Source organism: Bufo bufo, chromosome 7 (genome assembly GCF_905171765.1).
Source record: "Bufo bufo chromosome 7, aBufBuf1.1, whole genome shotgun sequence".
In the NCBI taxonomy this organism is placed as follows: Eukaryota; Metazoa; Chordata; class Amphibia; order Anura; family Bufonidae; genus Bufo; species Bufo bufo.
In genome coordinates, this window is record NC_053395.1 from 171,801,501 (window position 1) to 171,816,545 (window position 15,045).

Genomic DNA, 15,045 nt, shown 5'->3' on the forward strand with positions numbered 1-15,045 from the left:
ATCAGTGGAAGCGTCTTCCAGTGAAAAGTCCATCTGCATAGTACATTCCTAAAAATCAGAGAACAGACAAAATATCACACCACTCATTGAAGCAGCAAATTCCCAGAGATCTTCTTCTCAGGCATCCTTGTCTCATGCTCTCAATTGGTTTTCATGGCAGTCGAGCCAATGTGCTGCCTCTTCTGGGTCCTCAAAGAACTTGGTAGATCCTAGTGCCACCACCCGTAACTTGGCCAGGAATAACATGGAGTATGGAATTTGTAGATTCCTAAGCCTTCTCTTGACGTCCAGGAACCTTGTTCTCTTCTGGACCTTTGTGGTATAGTCCGGAAAGATGGAAATTTTTGCACCATTGATGACCAGGTCCATGTTGTCACGTGACTGCCTCAGAATGGTATCCCTGTCCTTAAAATGTAATATTTTGGCCAGGATAGGTCTCAGTGGTCTACCAGGAGGTAGTGGTCTTGTGGGCACCCGATAAGCTCTTTCTACAACATATAATGAAGACAGTCCTTTGTACTGAAACATCTGGTGCAACCATTTTTCAATCTATTCTGTGGCATTTGTCACCTCAGTTTTTTCCGGGACCCCCACTATTCTGATGTTATTACGGCGTGATCTATTTTTCAGATTGTCCGTGTTAGCAAACAGTGCCGCCACATCTCTTGCAGTCGTTTTGGCCGTCATCTTAAGAGGTCTAGTTTCATCTTCCATCTCTGACACTCTTTTTTTCAAGCATAGAGGTTCTTTCATTGATTTTATGCATGTCATGGATATATCTTCTCTCAGGCTACCTACTTGGAGATTGAGGGCTTTTAAAGTACTATTGCAGCTAGCAACTGCTTTCATGATATCTTTAAGGTTAGGTTCTTTTTGAGGATGTTTGGGGGGGTTTGCTTTACCCTGGGTTTTTATTCAGGGTATAGAGACTTGGCAGTCTTTGTTGTTCACCCCCTCTTCATCTGTGGAGTGCTCCTCCAGCACCATCGGTCTGTGACCAGTCCTTTGCCCCTTCTACTACCCAGGCATATTTGCTGAGGCTCGCTGCCAAGCTCCGACTCACCGCCTCCTGTCTTCCTTCCTCCTCCTCTATTCCCGCGCCATCTTGGCTGCCCTCTGACCTGTCTGTGCGCGCTCCGGTATTCCCCCGCTTCAGCTCCTCCACTAAGTGTTCCAGAGGGATCCGCCGTCGTCTGGGACTCTTTCTAGTGGTTTTATTACCACCAGCAGGCTGCAATCTCCAGGATGTTACAGGATTCAAGCAGGAGCGGTTAAATGTGTGTCCTACTTCATGCTGTGGTAGGCCACGCCCTTTTAATTGTTTACTCCGCCCTGCCTTTCAAATAATGGGGGTCACGTACTAACATTCTACAACAGTTTTTGGTGTAGAAAAGTCACAAATTTTGTTGTAAGTACTATTTTGCTACTAAATATGCAACTTTTTAGCTTTTTCTAACACCATCACCACTTTTCCAAAATGTAGACAAGAGGAGGCATACCACAGCTGTTTGAGAAGGCACTGGTGCTCGCAGTAGCGATGCGGCCTTCTCTCAGTTCACCAAGCACAGTGCTGTACATTGTATAGCGGCTGTGCTTGGGATCACAGATCAGCCCCACAGCTAGGCCATGTGATTGATGAACGTGACGTCACACGGCCTAGGAAAAGCCGAAAAAGCTAGTGCGAGCACTGCTGCCTTTCCAAACAGTTGATCGGCGGGGTACCGGGCATCGGATCGCCACCGATCAAATACTGCTGACCTATCCTGAGGAATAACAGATAGAAAAACCCCTTTTACAAAGAACCCACAAGGGCAACATTTGATAAATATTCCCCTTATGATAAACTCCCCCTATTGTTGTAGTTGCTTCTTTCAGGGCTTATTTTTATAGCGATTGGTACTAATTATGATGTGTTTTTATATATCTTAATATTTTTAATATTTTTCTATAAATATTTTTAACTATTACTTAAAATGTTAGGTTTTTTTTCTTTCTCCAGTAATGTTTCTTCGATAAAGCCCCTTGTTCAGCCAGGAGGTAACTTTTGAATGGGCACACAGCAATTCACGTGGGAAGTCTGTTGACCACACAGCCATATTCTCTTCTAAAGGGAGGAAAGTCTGCTCGGTGATTCAGTCGAGAGAACTGCTTGATGCTCATCAATTAGTGATGAGCGAAGCGAGATTCGGATGCTACATCCAAAGTTGCTTCGTTCAAAACTTTGGATTAATACTGTACAGAGATCCGTCTCCGTACAGCATTAAAATGTTATTCAGTTATTCGCGAAGTCGTACAAGACTTTGTTAAATAACTTCGGCAGTTGATGTTTAAAGTGGAAAATCACTTTAAAACTTGGAATCCAACTCGGCTTCGGTTACGAGGTACCAGTTGGAACCAAAGCCGAGTTCTGTAGCATCCGAAGCTCGATTTGCTCATCAAACAATGTATGCCAATATAACAAAGGCTATTGAATGTATACAAACTAGTTGTTTTATTTGCATGACATATTGTAATAAACTGTAAAAAGAAGAGATTTCTACAATTTTTAAATTGCAACAAAATTAAAGAAAAAAAATACAAACAAAGCAATTGCATTTCTGAAGTCTGTGAAGGATGTCAAGATCATGGTCAATACAATTTTCAGAGATCATATAAAAGATATTAGTAAGTTAAATGTTACTGCATTAAATTATTGACTCAATTACTATTTTCTATCAGTTGTGGTTTCAACTCTCAAAAAATTCTGAGAAGGTTTACACCTGCAGACCCTTTGGAATGCTGTATTTTAAACGAGAAAGGGTTTAATTCCAAGTTCAGAACTTACGCTACTTTCACACTGCCGTTTTGGCTTTCCGTTTATGAGACCGACAAGCGGTCCAAAACGGATCAGTTTTGCCCTAATGCATTCTGAATGGAAAAGGATCTGCTCAGAATGCATCAGTTTGCCTCCGTCCCATCTCCATTCCGCTTTGGTGTCCGTCTGATGAAACTGAGCAAAACGGATCAGTTTTGACACACAATGTAAGTCAATGGGGACGGATCCGTTTTCTATGACGCCATAGAAAATGGATCCGTCCTCCATTGACTTTCAATGGTGTTCAAGACGGCTATGTTAAAGATAATACAAACGGATCCGTTCTGAATGGATGCAGACGGTTGTATTATCTGAACGGATCCGTCTGTGCAGATCCATGACGGATCGCGCACCAAACGCGAAAGTAGCCTTAGTTGTTAAAGGGTTATTCCCATTTCAAACATGTATTGTGTATCCACAGTTTATGCCATAAATATCCCGTAAGTGGGGGTCCCAAAGGTGGGACCCGCATTTATCTGAGGAATGGCCTTCCCCCTCCCATTTGGATGCGGTGGTCAGAGGTGACTGGAACCACAGCATTCTATAGACTGGGTCTTTACCATGAGTTTGCTTAAAATGTTGCATTAACTGTAAGGCTAATTTCACACATGTCTTTCCAACGTGTTCTATATTATTTGTTTCTCATGCAGCCCTGGCCCCATAGAAATGAATGGGGCTGTGTGAAAATCAGAAGGCATGCGAATGTAGGCCATTTTTCACTGATGGTAGTAGGAGAAGTTTCATTCTTCAGTTTTTCTTCATGTGTAAAAAACGGCCGCAATCACAGACAAAACTGACTGAACCTGCATTTAAAGCCATCAGTTTTTCACTGAACAGATCATGACACATTCCGTATCACTGGTGTGAAAGAGGCCTAAGAGTTTATCAACACCACTCCTGATGCATACAGCAAATGTGACCCCTATGGGTGTGACAGATGCCAGAAGACTGTGGGGGACATTTTATGAAGACTGGCAATTTAGACACCAGTTTTCATCCATCCTACGCTGGCGGTTCATCCGCCTAAGTTATGTAGAGGCAACAGACTTTACACTTGTCTAAATCTATGCCACCTCCCTTGGCGAGTGCAAATTTCCTGACTTTTACCTTAAACAAGTACCTTAAATGCAGCGTAAAAGTGCTCTATAGATCCCTTTAGTATTGAAAGTAGTGGCGGTCTAAAATCACAACTTCAAAAAAGGGATCTTCTACTGTATATCGCTGTTATGTCCGAAGATCATTCTGACTGTATATCCCCTTTAAGAAAAAGTACCAGTTTCAGAACATTCGTTAGTAATACGGACATTAATCATGAGATGTGTGTCAGTTAAAAATAAATGGGCTCCAGACATTGCTCAAGTTAATACGTCTGTAGTGTGACAACAATTACTGTATCATTATTAATAAAGCTACTCCTAAGTGTTAGGCGGGACCAGCTTGTAATGTACACTGTGTGTAACACATGTAATCAGTATAAAACATGACGAGAGAGGTGATGTAAAGTCATCACATTCATATGTATCATACACTGTTTCTGGTTTAAAACAATTACAATATATCATCTCTATTGGTCAGTTCTCAAGTCATGGGGGGAGATTTATCAAAATTGGTGTAAAGGAAAACTGGCTCAGTTGCCCATAGCAACCAATCAGATTCCACCTTTCATTTTCCAAAGGAGCTCTGAAAAATGAAAGTTGGACTTTGATTGGTTGCTATGGGCAACTGAGCCAGTTTTACTTTACACCAGTTTTGATAAATCTCCCCTATGGTTTACATGAAACAGATTCAAGGAGTCAGAATTTATAGGATTTACAGAATTTATCACCTATGCACAAATTAGATGATAAATGTATGATTACTGGTGTTCCAACCACTGGGACCCCCAGGGATCCTGAGTTCCCTACTTAAATGGAGTGGTAGTGTGCATGTCAGTCCACTGCTCAATCCACTTCTATGGGACTGACGCAGACATCACTTTGTCAGTGCCACAGAATTTCATGACGCAGTGGACTGACATACGCACGACCGCTTGTTTTCCTACATTTATCACCTGCCCTGTGGAAAGGTGATCCCTTTTAATATAAATTACTATTACTAGAAATGTCCAAAAGTAAAATAGCACAGATATTTTAAAAATATTAAACACTGCAGTGAATTAAGATCAGAGAAAAGAAAAAGGCAAAAATGCTAAATTAAAATGTTAATTAATAAAATAAAATGCACAGGGTAGCAGATATGAGATTTCTGTATACGGTGGCTGTCCGGATCTGTTATCTGCCTCAGCCATGCCTGCTCTTGTGAACTCCAGTTAAAGGATTCTCTGGGTAAAGACGGGAAAAACGTCCAAGTGTCCATATTGGAAATACATTTCGATATGCAGTGTAGCTGATGGCACAGCTCTTGTTAAAGACACCTGATATATTCTCCTGCAAGGCAAAGATAACATATCATTTAAACAAGTTTTTGCACATAAAGAGAGGGTGTTAAAGTTTTTTTTTTACCAAGATCAAAACCTATCCACAAGATACAGCTGATCACTGGGGGTCCTACTACTGGGATCCCCACTGATCACAAGAACTATGATCCAGATTCCTGCAAAGGAATGGTACTGCAGTTGATCCTGCACAGGGCCCTTTATTTATTCTCCATGGGACTGCCAGAGATACCTGAGCGCTGTACATGGCTAGCTCCGTCAGTCCCATAGAGAATGAATAGAGTGGTCAGACCCCCACTGATCAGGTGCTTACCCTTACCTTGTGAATAGCAAACTTTAGCAAACTACTTGCATGAGCTAGTAAATATAAATTGGTATATATGTGTGGACTGTCTACAAATGTTGGTCATGTATGTGTATAACTCCTAAACATAAATATATGTGAAAATGGGTGGACTTTAAAGGGGTTGTTCCATCATGACAACCCTTTTTTTCATTCTAAGGCTACTTTTACATACGCGTTTTGGCATCCTCATCTTGGCATCTCAAAACCGAGCTAAAGAAGTTCAGTTGTCCCAATGCATTATGAAAGGAAAGAAATCCGTTCAGGATGCATCATGATGCCTTCCGTTCCCTCCGCATTCCGTTTTGTGACCGGACATAAAAACGCTGCAAGTTGCTGTTTTGTGTCCGGTCATCGAAAAGGAACAAACCGGATCCGTCACTAAAAATGATGTAAGTCAATGGTGACTGATCCGATTTTTTAGGATCCTAAAAAAACTGGAATACAACAAATCTATAATCGTCAAGTAATGCACTTGACGGGTTACTCCCAATAATAAGTGAAAAAATGTACTGATCCCCTAGGGGACAAAGGGGTAAAACTTAATATTTATTCCTATGTCTAAAAGAATTGAGCACTAACATAAAGCATCGGCCTGTAGGGCCTCTAAACAGACTAACATGAAGACAGCCCAATAGGGCCAGGACATACAAAAACACTTAAGTAACACAAATGGAAGGCAAGCAAAAAAGGAACATTCTCACCCATCAGGTGCTGTAGACGTTGGTGATGAAGTAACTTGAATGCATACGGCCTCCCATGCGATAGATGTGCATATGTGTGTTACCAGCAGAGATAATTCCGATCATGAAGACCTCAGGAAGGCAGAGAACGGAAGCAATAAATCCCTAGTTAGCCCTAGTGATGGGATGGGGCTAATTCGCCCTACCTACCTATATGAGGTACTTGCCCCGCAAGGAGCGTCCCCGTCCGGATACCTTTCCCTAAAACGGGTGGAATACCTAGTACACCCTATAGCGGTAGACTCCCGACGTGTCACGTTTCATTCAATGCGAATTCATCAGGGGAGATGTACAAAAAACAATGTCAGGCTGATGGTGGAAAAGGGGGAATGAGCATACGGTGGTTGAAGCTGGTATACTGTTATTCCAGCAAATATCAAGCGGGCGAGGCCAGTGGAGCCAAGACACCACAAACCACAAGTAGCTTAACCCCTTAAGGACGCAGGGCGTATCGGTACGCCCTATTTCCCGAGTCCTTAAGGACTCAGGGCGTACCGGTACGTCCTAACTTGAAATCAGTATTCCGGCGCCCGAGGGGTTAAACGGAACGGGATTTCGGCTGAAATCCTTCAGCCGGCATCCTGTGACAACGCCAGGGGGGGTCATGTGACCCCCCCGTTTCGGCGATCGCAGCAAACCGCAGGTCAATTCAGACCTGCGGTTTGCTGCGCTTTTTGCAGTATCTGATGCCCGCGGTCCCTGACCGCGGGGATCAGAAACTTTTGAGTGCCTAAAATCATTATTTTTCACCCCCCCCTGCACGATTTTATGCCGGTGGGTGGTGCGGGGGGGGGGGTCGCATGCGGTGGGGGCGGTGCGGGAGGCGGGCGGTGCGGCAGGCGGGATCGCGATCCCCCGCCCACCTCCCCATGAATGATCGTTGGCTTCTAGTGGTTATACCAGGGTGTCAGCCGTTTAACCCTTTCCATACCGCGGTCCGTACGGACCGCTGTATGGAAAAAGTTAACTGTCGTCGGTCAGGGAGCTCCCTCCCTCTCCATCGGGGGGCTGCTGTGCCTTTGCAGCCCCCCGATGGAGAGGGAGAGAGCCCCCCTCAGCCCTGTGCTTACCCTTCCCCGTCTGCGAAGTTGTGGCAGACGGGGAAGGTTCCCATGGCAACAGGACGCCTGCTCAGGCGTCCTGCTGTCCATGGTGCTGAACAGATCTGTGCTAAAAGCATAGATCTGTTCAGTGTAAGTAAAATACAGTACAGAACAATATATATTGTACTGTACTGTATTATACAGACATCAGACCCACTGGATCTTCCAGAACCAAGTGGGTCTGGGTCAAAAAAAAAAGTTAAAAAAAGTTAAGATAAAAAAAAAAACATTCATCACTGAATAAAAATTAAAAAAATTAAATACACTACACATATTAGGTATCGCCGCGTCCGTAACGACCTGATCTATAAAACGGTCATGTTACTTTCCCCGCACGGTGAACACCATAAAAATAAAAAAATAAAAACTATGAGAAAATTGAAATTTTGCCCACCTTACTTCCCAAAAAAGGTAATAAAAGTGATCAAAAAAGTCACATGTACGCCAAAATAGTACCAATAAAACAGTCATCTCATCCCGCAAAAATCATACCTTACCCAAGATAATCGCCCAAAAACTGAAAAAACTATGGCTCTCAGACTATGGAAACACTAAAACATGATTTTTTTTGTTTCAAAAATGAAATCATTGTGTAAAACTTACATAAATAAAAATAAAGTATACATATTAGGTATCGTCGCGTCCGTATCGACCGGCTCTATAAGAATATCACATGATCTAACCCCTCAGGTGACCACCGTAAAAAATAAAAAAGGTGTAAAAAAAGCCATTTTTTGTCATCTTACGTCACAAAAAGTGTAATAACAAGCGATCAAAAAGTCATATGCACCCCAAAATAGTGCCAATTAAACCGTCATCTCATCCCGCAAAAAATGAGACCCTACTCAAGATAATCGCCCAAAAACTGAAAAAACTATGGCTCTTAGACTATGGAGACACTAAAACTTTTTTTGGTTTTAAAAATGAAGTTATTGTATAAAACTTACATAAATAAAAAAAAGGTATACATATTAGGTATCGCCGCGTCCGTGACAACCTGCTCTATAAAATTCCCACATGATCTAACCTGTCAGATGAATGTTGTAAATAACAAAAAAAAAAAAACGTGCCAAAAAAGCTATTTCTTGTTACCTTGCCGCACAAAAAGTGTAATATAGAGCAACCAAAAATCATATGTACCCTAAACTAGTACCAACAAAGCTGCCACCTTATTCCGTACTTTCTAAAATGGGGTCACTTTTTTGGAGTTTCTACTCTAGGGGTGCATCAGGGGGGCTTCAAATGGGACATGGTGTCAAAAAAAACAGTCCAGCAAAACCTGCCTTCCAAAAACCGTATGGCATTCCTTTCCTTCTGCGCCCTGCTGTGTGCCCGTACAGCGGTTTACGAACACATATTAGGTGTTTCTGTAAACTACAGAATCAGGGCCATAAATAATGAGTTTTGTTTGGCTGTTAACCCTTGCTTTGTTACTGGAAAAAAAATATTAAAATGGAAAATCTGCCAAAAAAGTGAAATTTTGAAATTGTATCTCTATTTTCCATTAAATCTTGTGCAACACCTAAAGGGTTAACAAAGTTTGTAAAATCAGTTTTGAATACCTTGAGGGGTGTAGTTTCTTAGATGGGGTCACTTTTATGGAGTTTCTACTCTAGGGGTGCATCAGGGGGCTTCAAATGGGACATGGTGTCAAAAAAACAGTCCAGCAAAATCAGCCTTCCAGAAACCAGACGGCACACCTTTCCCTCTACGCAGAGTCAGGGCAATAAAGATACAGTCTTGTTTAGCTGTTAACCCTTGCTTTGTTAGTGGAAAAAATGGGTTAAAATGGAAAATTAGGCAAAAAAATGAAATTCTCAAATTTCATCCCCATTTGCCAATATCTCTTGTGCAATACCTAAAGGGTTAACGAAGCTTGTAAAATCAGTTTTGAATACCTTGAGGAGTGTAGTTTATAGAATGGGGTCATTTTTGGGCGGTTTCTATTATGTAAGCCTCGCAAAGTGACTTCAGACCTGTAGTGGTCCCTAAAAATTTGGTTTTTGTAAATTTCTGAAAAATTTCAAGATTTGCTTCTAAACTTCTAAGCCTTATAACTAGGGTTGTCCCGATACCGATACTAGTATCGGTATCGGGACCGATTCCGAGTTTTCTCGGCGGTACTCAGCCGCCGATACCCCGCCCCGATACATAAATAGAATACTTTTTTGAACTAACGCTGCCCTCTCCCATGTTCCCATGTTCCCCTGTATCCCCATAGCACTTACTTAAGCTTCCATAGCAGGCAGAGCAGACGGCAGCAGTAACGTCACTCACTGACGTAGAGCGCCTGCTCCGCCCACTTTATGAATGAAGCAGGCGGAGCAGACGCGCGACGTCAGTGAGTGACGTTACTGGTGCCGTCCACTCTGCCTGCTATGGAAGCTTAAGTAAGTGCTATGGGGATACAGGGGAACATGGGAGAGGGCAGCGTTAGTTCAACTTAATAACAGGATAAGGATTCACGTTTATAAATACTTCGGTGAGCGGCGGGGCCCGGTGTATTGGGGGACACTGTTATGAGGGGGATCTGTGGATGACATATAGCAGTGTCATCCACAGATCCTCCCCATAACAGTTCCATCCACAGATCCCCTATAACAGCACCATCCACAGATCCCCCACCAAATAACAATGCCATCCTCAGATCCCCCCACCCCATAACAATGCCATCCACAGATATCCCACCCCATAGCAGTACCATCCACAGATCCCCATAACAGTGCCATCCACAAATCCCCATAACAGTGCCATCCACAGATCCCCCATAACAGTGCCATCCACAGATCCCCCATAACAGTGCCATCCACAGATCCCCCATAACAGTGCCATCCACAGATCCCCATAACAGTGCCATCCACAGATCCCCATAACAGTGCCATCCACAGATCCCCCATAACAGCACCATCCACAGATCCCCATAACAGTGCCATCCACAGATCCCCCATAACAGTGCCATCCACAGATCCCCCATAACAGTGCCATCCACAGATCCCCATAACAGTGCCATCCACAGATCCCCCATAACAGTGCCATCCACAGATCCCCATAACAGTGCCATCCACAGATCCCCCATAACAGTGCCATCCACAGATCCCCCATAACAGCGCCATCCACAGATCCCCCATAACAGTGCCATCCACAGGTCCCCCATAACAGTGCCATCCACAGATCCCCCACATGACAGTGCGTCATCCACAGATCCACAGATCCCCCAAAACGGTCACATGACATTTAAAAAAAGTATCGGTATTCGGTATCGGTGACTACTTGAAAAAAAGTATCGGTACTTGTACTCGGTCCTAAAAAAGTGGTATCGGGACAACCCTACTTATAACATCCCCAAAAAATAAAATATCAATCCCAAAATGCTACAAACATGAAGTAGACATATGGGGAATGTAAAGTCATCAAAATTTTTGGGGGTATTACTATGTATTACAGAAGTAGAGAAACTGAAACTTTGAAATTTGCAAATTTTTCAAATTTTTTGGTAAATATGGTATTTTTTTATGCAAAAAAATTAACTTTTTTGACCCAATTTTAGCAGTGTCATGAAGTACAATATGTGACGAAAAAACAATCTCAGAACGGCCTGGATAAGTCAAAGCGTTTTAAAGTTATCAGCACTTAAAGTGACACTGGTCAGATTTGCAAAAAATGGCCAAGTCCTTAAGGTGAAATAGGGCTGAGTCCTTAAGGGGTTAAATACAGGCTCACCAATGGGTGACGCCCATAAAGGTCCAGATATGACCCGGGATATAAGTTATCCAAAGAGCGGCTGTCAGCAAATGACGCTTACCTGTCAGCGCTTTTAAAACCCAGACCAGCGCGCCAGTGTCCCGGATCCGCCCCACTTCCGCCCATGTGACTCCAAGTAAAGGAAGTCACATGGCCGGTGGAACGCAGGAGAGGCGGGCTGGCGCGGAGGTGCATCCCAGGAGACGCGACGTCATGGAGTGACGCCGCGAAACACGCGACCGCCCTGAGATCGGGCGCCCTGCAATGACGCCACAACCACATGACAGTCACGTGATCGGATTGCTCTGACCCAAGGAAAACAACTCCGCAGTAGGGCCTCACCCCCCAAGAAAACATGCGTGCCAAAGTGGAGGCGATTTAGTGTCTAATCCGGGGGCGGGCTGTGTCTGTAGCGACCCAGATGCCAAAGGCTAGTAAGCCAGGCATCAAGGGTGGCAGTTGGAGCCTGTAGTGTAACAATGCCCTAGTAACACATTTATAAAAAAATTTAAACAGAATACAGAGCTGTGAATGGCTGGCCAAGACGACACCGGCCTCAGTCAAGAGGCTGGTCAGCTAGAGTACAGTATGAGAACCAAAACGACAAAGAGAACCCAGAAATATACATATGTTAACATAGGGGGAAATGTGATATGTAGCAGCTAAAGTTAGATGGGATATCATATGTAGCAGCTGAAGTTGAGTTGTTCATTCATGCCCAATGGGGCCATAGTTTTCAGGTAATAGATGAAACGAAGCTCACATTGGAGAATGGCACGATCCCAGTCCCCCCCACGCCGTGGAGGGAAGACACGGTCTATGCCCATTACTGTTATACGGGCCTTCCCATTGTGATGGCTATCAATGTGATTGGCCACAGGTGTATCTTTGGCCTTTGAAATATCACTTAGGTGTTCGCCGACCCTTCTACGGAGCTCGCGGATAGTTTTACCTACATATCCCCTGCCGCATTCGCATGTCAGGAGATATATCACCGCACGGGTACGGCAATTGATAAAGTGGTGGATCGAGTATTCCTTGCCAGTTACAGTACTTTGAAACGTCTTCCCAGTACGTAAATGACTGCAAGCAATACAGCCACTACACCTGTAGCAGCCCTTGACATTAGATTTTAACTATACAGAATCAGTAGGAGAAGGCGGAATAAATTCACTGGATACTAGCCTGTCGCGGAGGCTACGTCCACGGCGATACGTGAGGTGTGGCCACCACCTCTCTCAGATCACGATCCAGCAAAAGAATTCCCCAATTCTTTCGAAAGATCTCACGGATCTCACTTGCGGCCCTATCAAATGTGGTGATTGGACGAATCACTTTGGTGGTCTGCACTTGATTGGATTTGGGAGTCAGAAGGGTCGTTCTATTATCCAAAAGCGCCGATCTAAAGGCTCTCCTCAAGACTTTATCTGGGTAACCCCGTTGTTGGAACCTCACCCGCAAGTCCTTCGCCTGTCTCATAAATTCACACCTGGTAGAACAGTTCCTCCTAAGCCGGAGGTACTGTCCCTTGGGGATGCCACGCTTAAGCGGGAGAGGATGACTGCTCTCCCACCTAAGTACAGTGTTGGTAAATGTGGGTTTTCTATAAACAGACGTTTCAAGTTCACCGTCATCCGTTTTAGAAATGAGAACATCTAGAAACGGCAACCGTTTATAGTCTGACTCACAGGTGAAGTGCAAGCCGATATTATTGTTGTTCAGCAAGTCCACCAAGGAACGGAACGAATCCACGCTACCGTTCCATATAATGAAGATGTCATCGATGTACCGCGCCCACAGCCCCACCTGGTCCATGAGAGTAGAATGCTCATCTCTGAAAACCAGGGTCTCTTCCCACCAGCCCAGGAACAAGTTGGCATACGAGGGGGCACACGAACTCCCCATCGCCGTGCCCCTGAGCTGGTGGTAAATTCTACCATTAAAGGAAAACACATTGCAAGTCAGCGTGAATTCCAGTAAAGAGAGAACAAAGAGGCTGTGGGCGCGGTACTGACATCCACGGGTACTTAGAAAGTGCTCAGCTGCTCTAATGCCCAAGGAGTGTGGAATACTGGAATATAATGCTTCAACATCAATGCTGGCTAGCAGGCTACCATCTTCAGTCTGAATTACTTCTATTTGTTTTAACAAATGCGTGGTGTCCCGAGCATATCAGGGGAGTGCTGTGAAAAACGGGGCTAGAACGCGATCGACATAGATCCCCACATTCTGGCAAAGATTCCCCACTCCAGACACAATGGGACGCCCCTTGAGTGGCGTCCCATTGATATTTCAAAGGCCAAAGATACACCTGTGGCCAATCACATTGATAGCCATCACAATGGGAAGGCCCGTATAACAGTAATGGGCATAGACCGTGTCTTCCCTCCACGGCGTGGGGGGGAACTGGGATCGTGCCATTCTCCAACGTGAGCTTCGTTGGATCTATTACCTGAAAACTATGGCCCCCATTGGGCATGAATGAACAACTCAACTTCAGCTGCTACATATGATATCCCATCTAACTTTAGCTGCTACATATCACATTTTCCCTTATGTTAACATATGTATATTTCTGGGTTCTCTTTGTCGTTTTGGTTCTCATACTGTACTCTAGCTGACCAGCCTCTTGACTGAGGCCGGTGTCGTCTTGGCCAGCCATTCACAGCTCTGTATTCTGTTTAAATTTTTTTATAAATGTGTTACTAGGGCATTGTTACACTACAGGCTCCAACTGCCACCCTTGATGCCTGGCTTACTAGCCTTTGGCATCTGGGTCGCTACAGACACAGCCCGCCCCCGGATTAGACACTAAATCGCCTCCACTTTGGCACGCATATTTTCTTGGGGGGTGAGGCCCTACTGCGGAGTTGTTTTCCTTGGGTCGGGGGCAATCCGATCACGTGACTTTGTCATGTGGTTGTGGCGTCATTGCAGGGCGCCCGATCTCAGGGCGGTCGCGTGTTTCGCGGCGTCACTCCATGACGTCACGTCTCCTGGGACGCACCTCCGCGCCAGCCCGCCTCTCCTGCGTTCCACCGGCCATGTGACTTCCTTTACTTTGAGTCACGTGGGCGGAAGTGAGGCGGATCCGGGACACTGGCACGCTGGTCTGGGTTTTAAAAGCGCTGACAGGTAAGCGTCCTTTGCTGACAGCCGCTCTTTGGATAACTTATATCCCGGGTCATATCTGGACCTTTACTGGCGTCACCCATTGGTGAGCGTGTATTTAAGCTACTTGTGGTTTGTGGTGTCTTGGCTCCACTGGCCTCGTCCACTTGATATTTACTGGAATAACCGTATACCAGCTTCAACCACCGTATGCTCATTCCCTCTTTTTCCCCATTTTTTTGTTTTTTCCAATGCAGGCTCCACCATCAGCCTGACATTGTTTTTTGTACATCTCCCCTGATTAATTCGCATTGAATGAAACGTGACACGTCGGGAGTCTTCCACTATAGGGTGTACTAGGGATTCCGCCCGTTTTAGGGAAAGGTATCTGGACGGGGACGCTCCTTGCGGGGCAAGTACCTCGTATAGGTAGGTAGGGCGAATTAGCCCCCATCCCATCACTAGGGCTAATTAGGGATTTATTGCTCCCGTTCTCTGCCTTCCTGAGGTCTTCATGATCGGAATTATCTCTGCTGGTAACACACATATGCACATCTATCGCATGGGAGGCCGTATGCATTCAAGTTACTTCATCACCAACATCTACAGCACCTATGGGTGAGAACATTCCTTTTTTGCTTGCCTTCCATTGGTGTTACTTAAGTGTTTTTGTATGTCCTGGCCCTATTGAGCTGTCTTCATGTTAGTCTGTTTAG

The 15,045-nt window shown here is 44.6% G+C and overlaps 1 protein-coding gene across 1 annotated transcript in view; it reads right to left on the bottom strand.

Moving 5' to 3' along the window:
• Positions 1–4,314: 4,314 nt before the first annotated feature.
• LOC121008548 (lanosterol synthase-like) overlaps positions 4,315–15,045 on the bottom strand; it is a 58,702-nt gene continuing 47,971 nt past the window's right edge. The window contains exon 22 of the mRNA XM_040441175.1: positions 4,315–5,280. Within this exon, the coding sequence (XP_040297109.1) occupies positions 5,134–5,280 (147 nt within the window). The 3' untranslated portion in view covers positions 4,315–5,133. The remainder of the gene's footprint in view (positions 5,281–15,045) is intronic.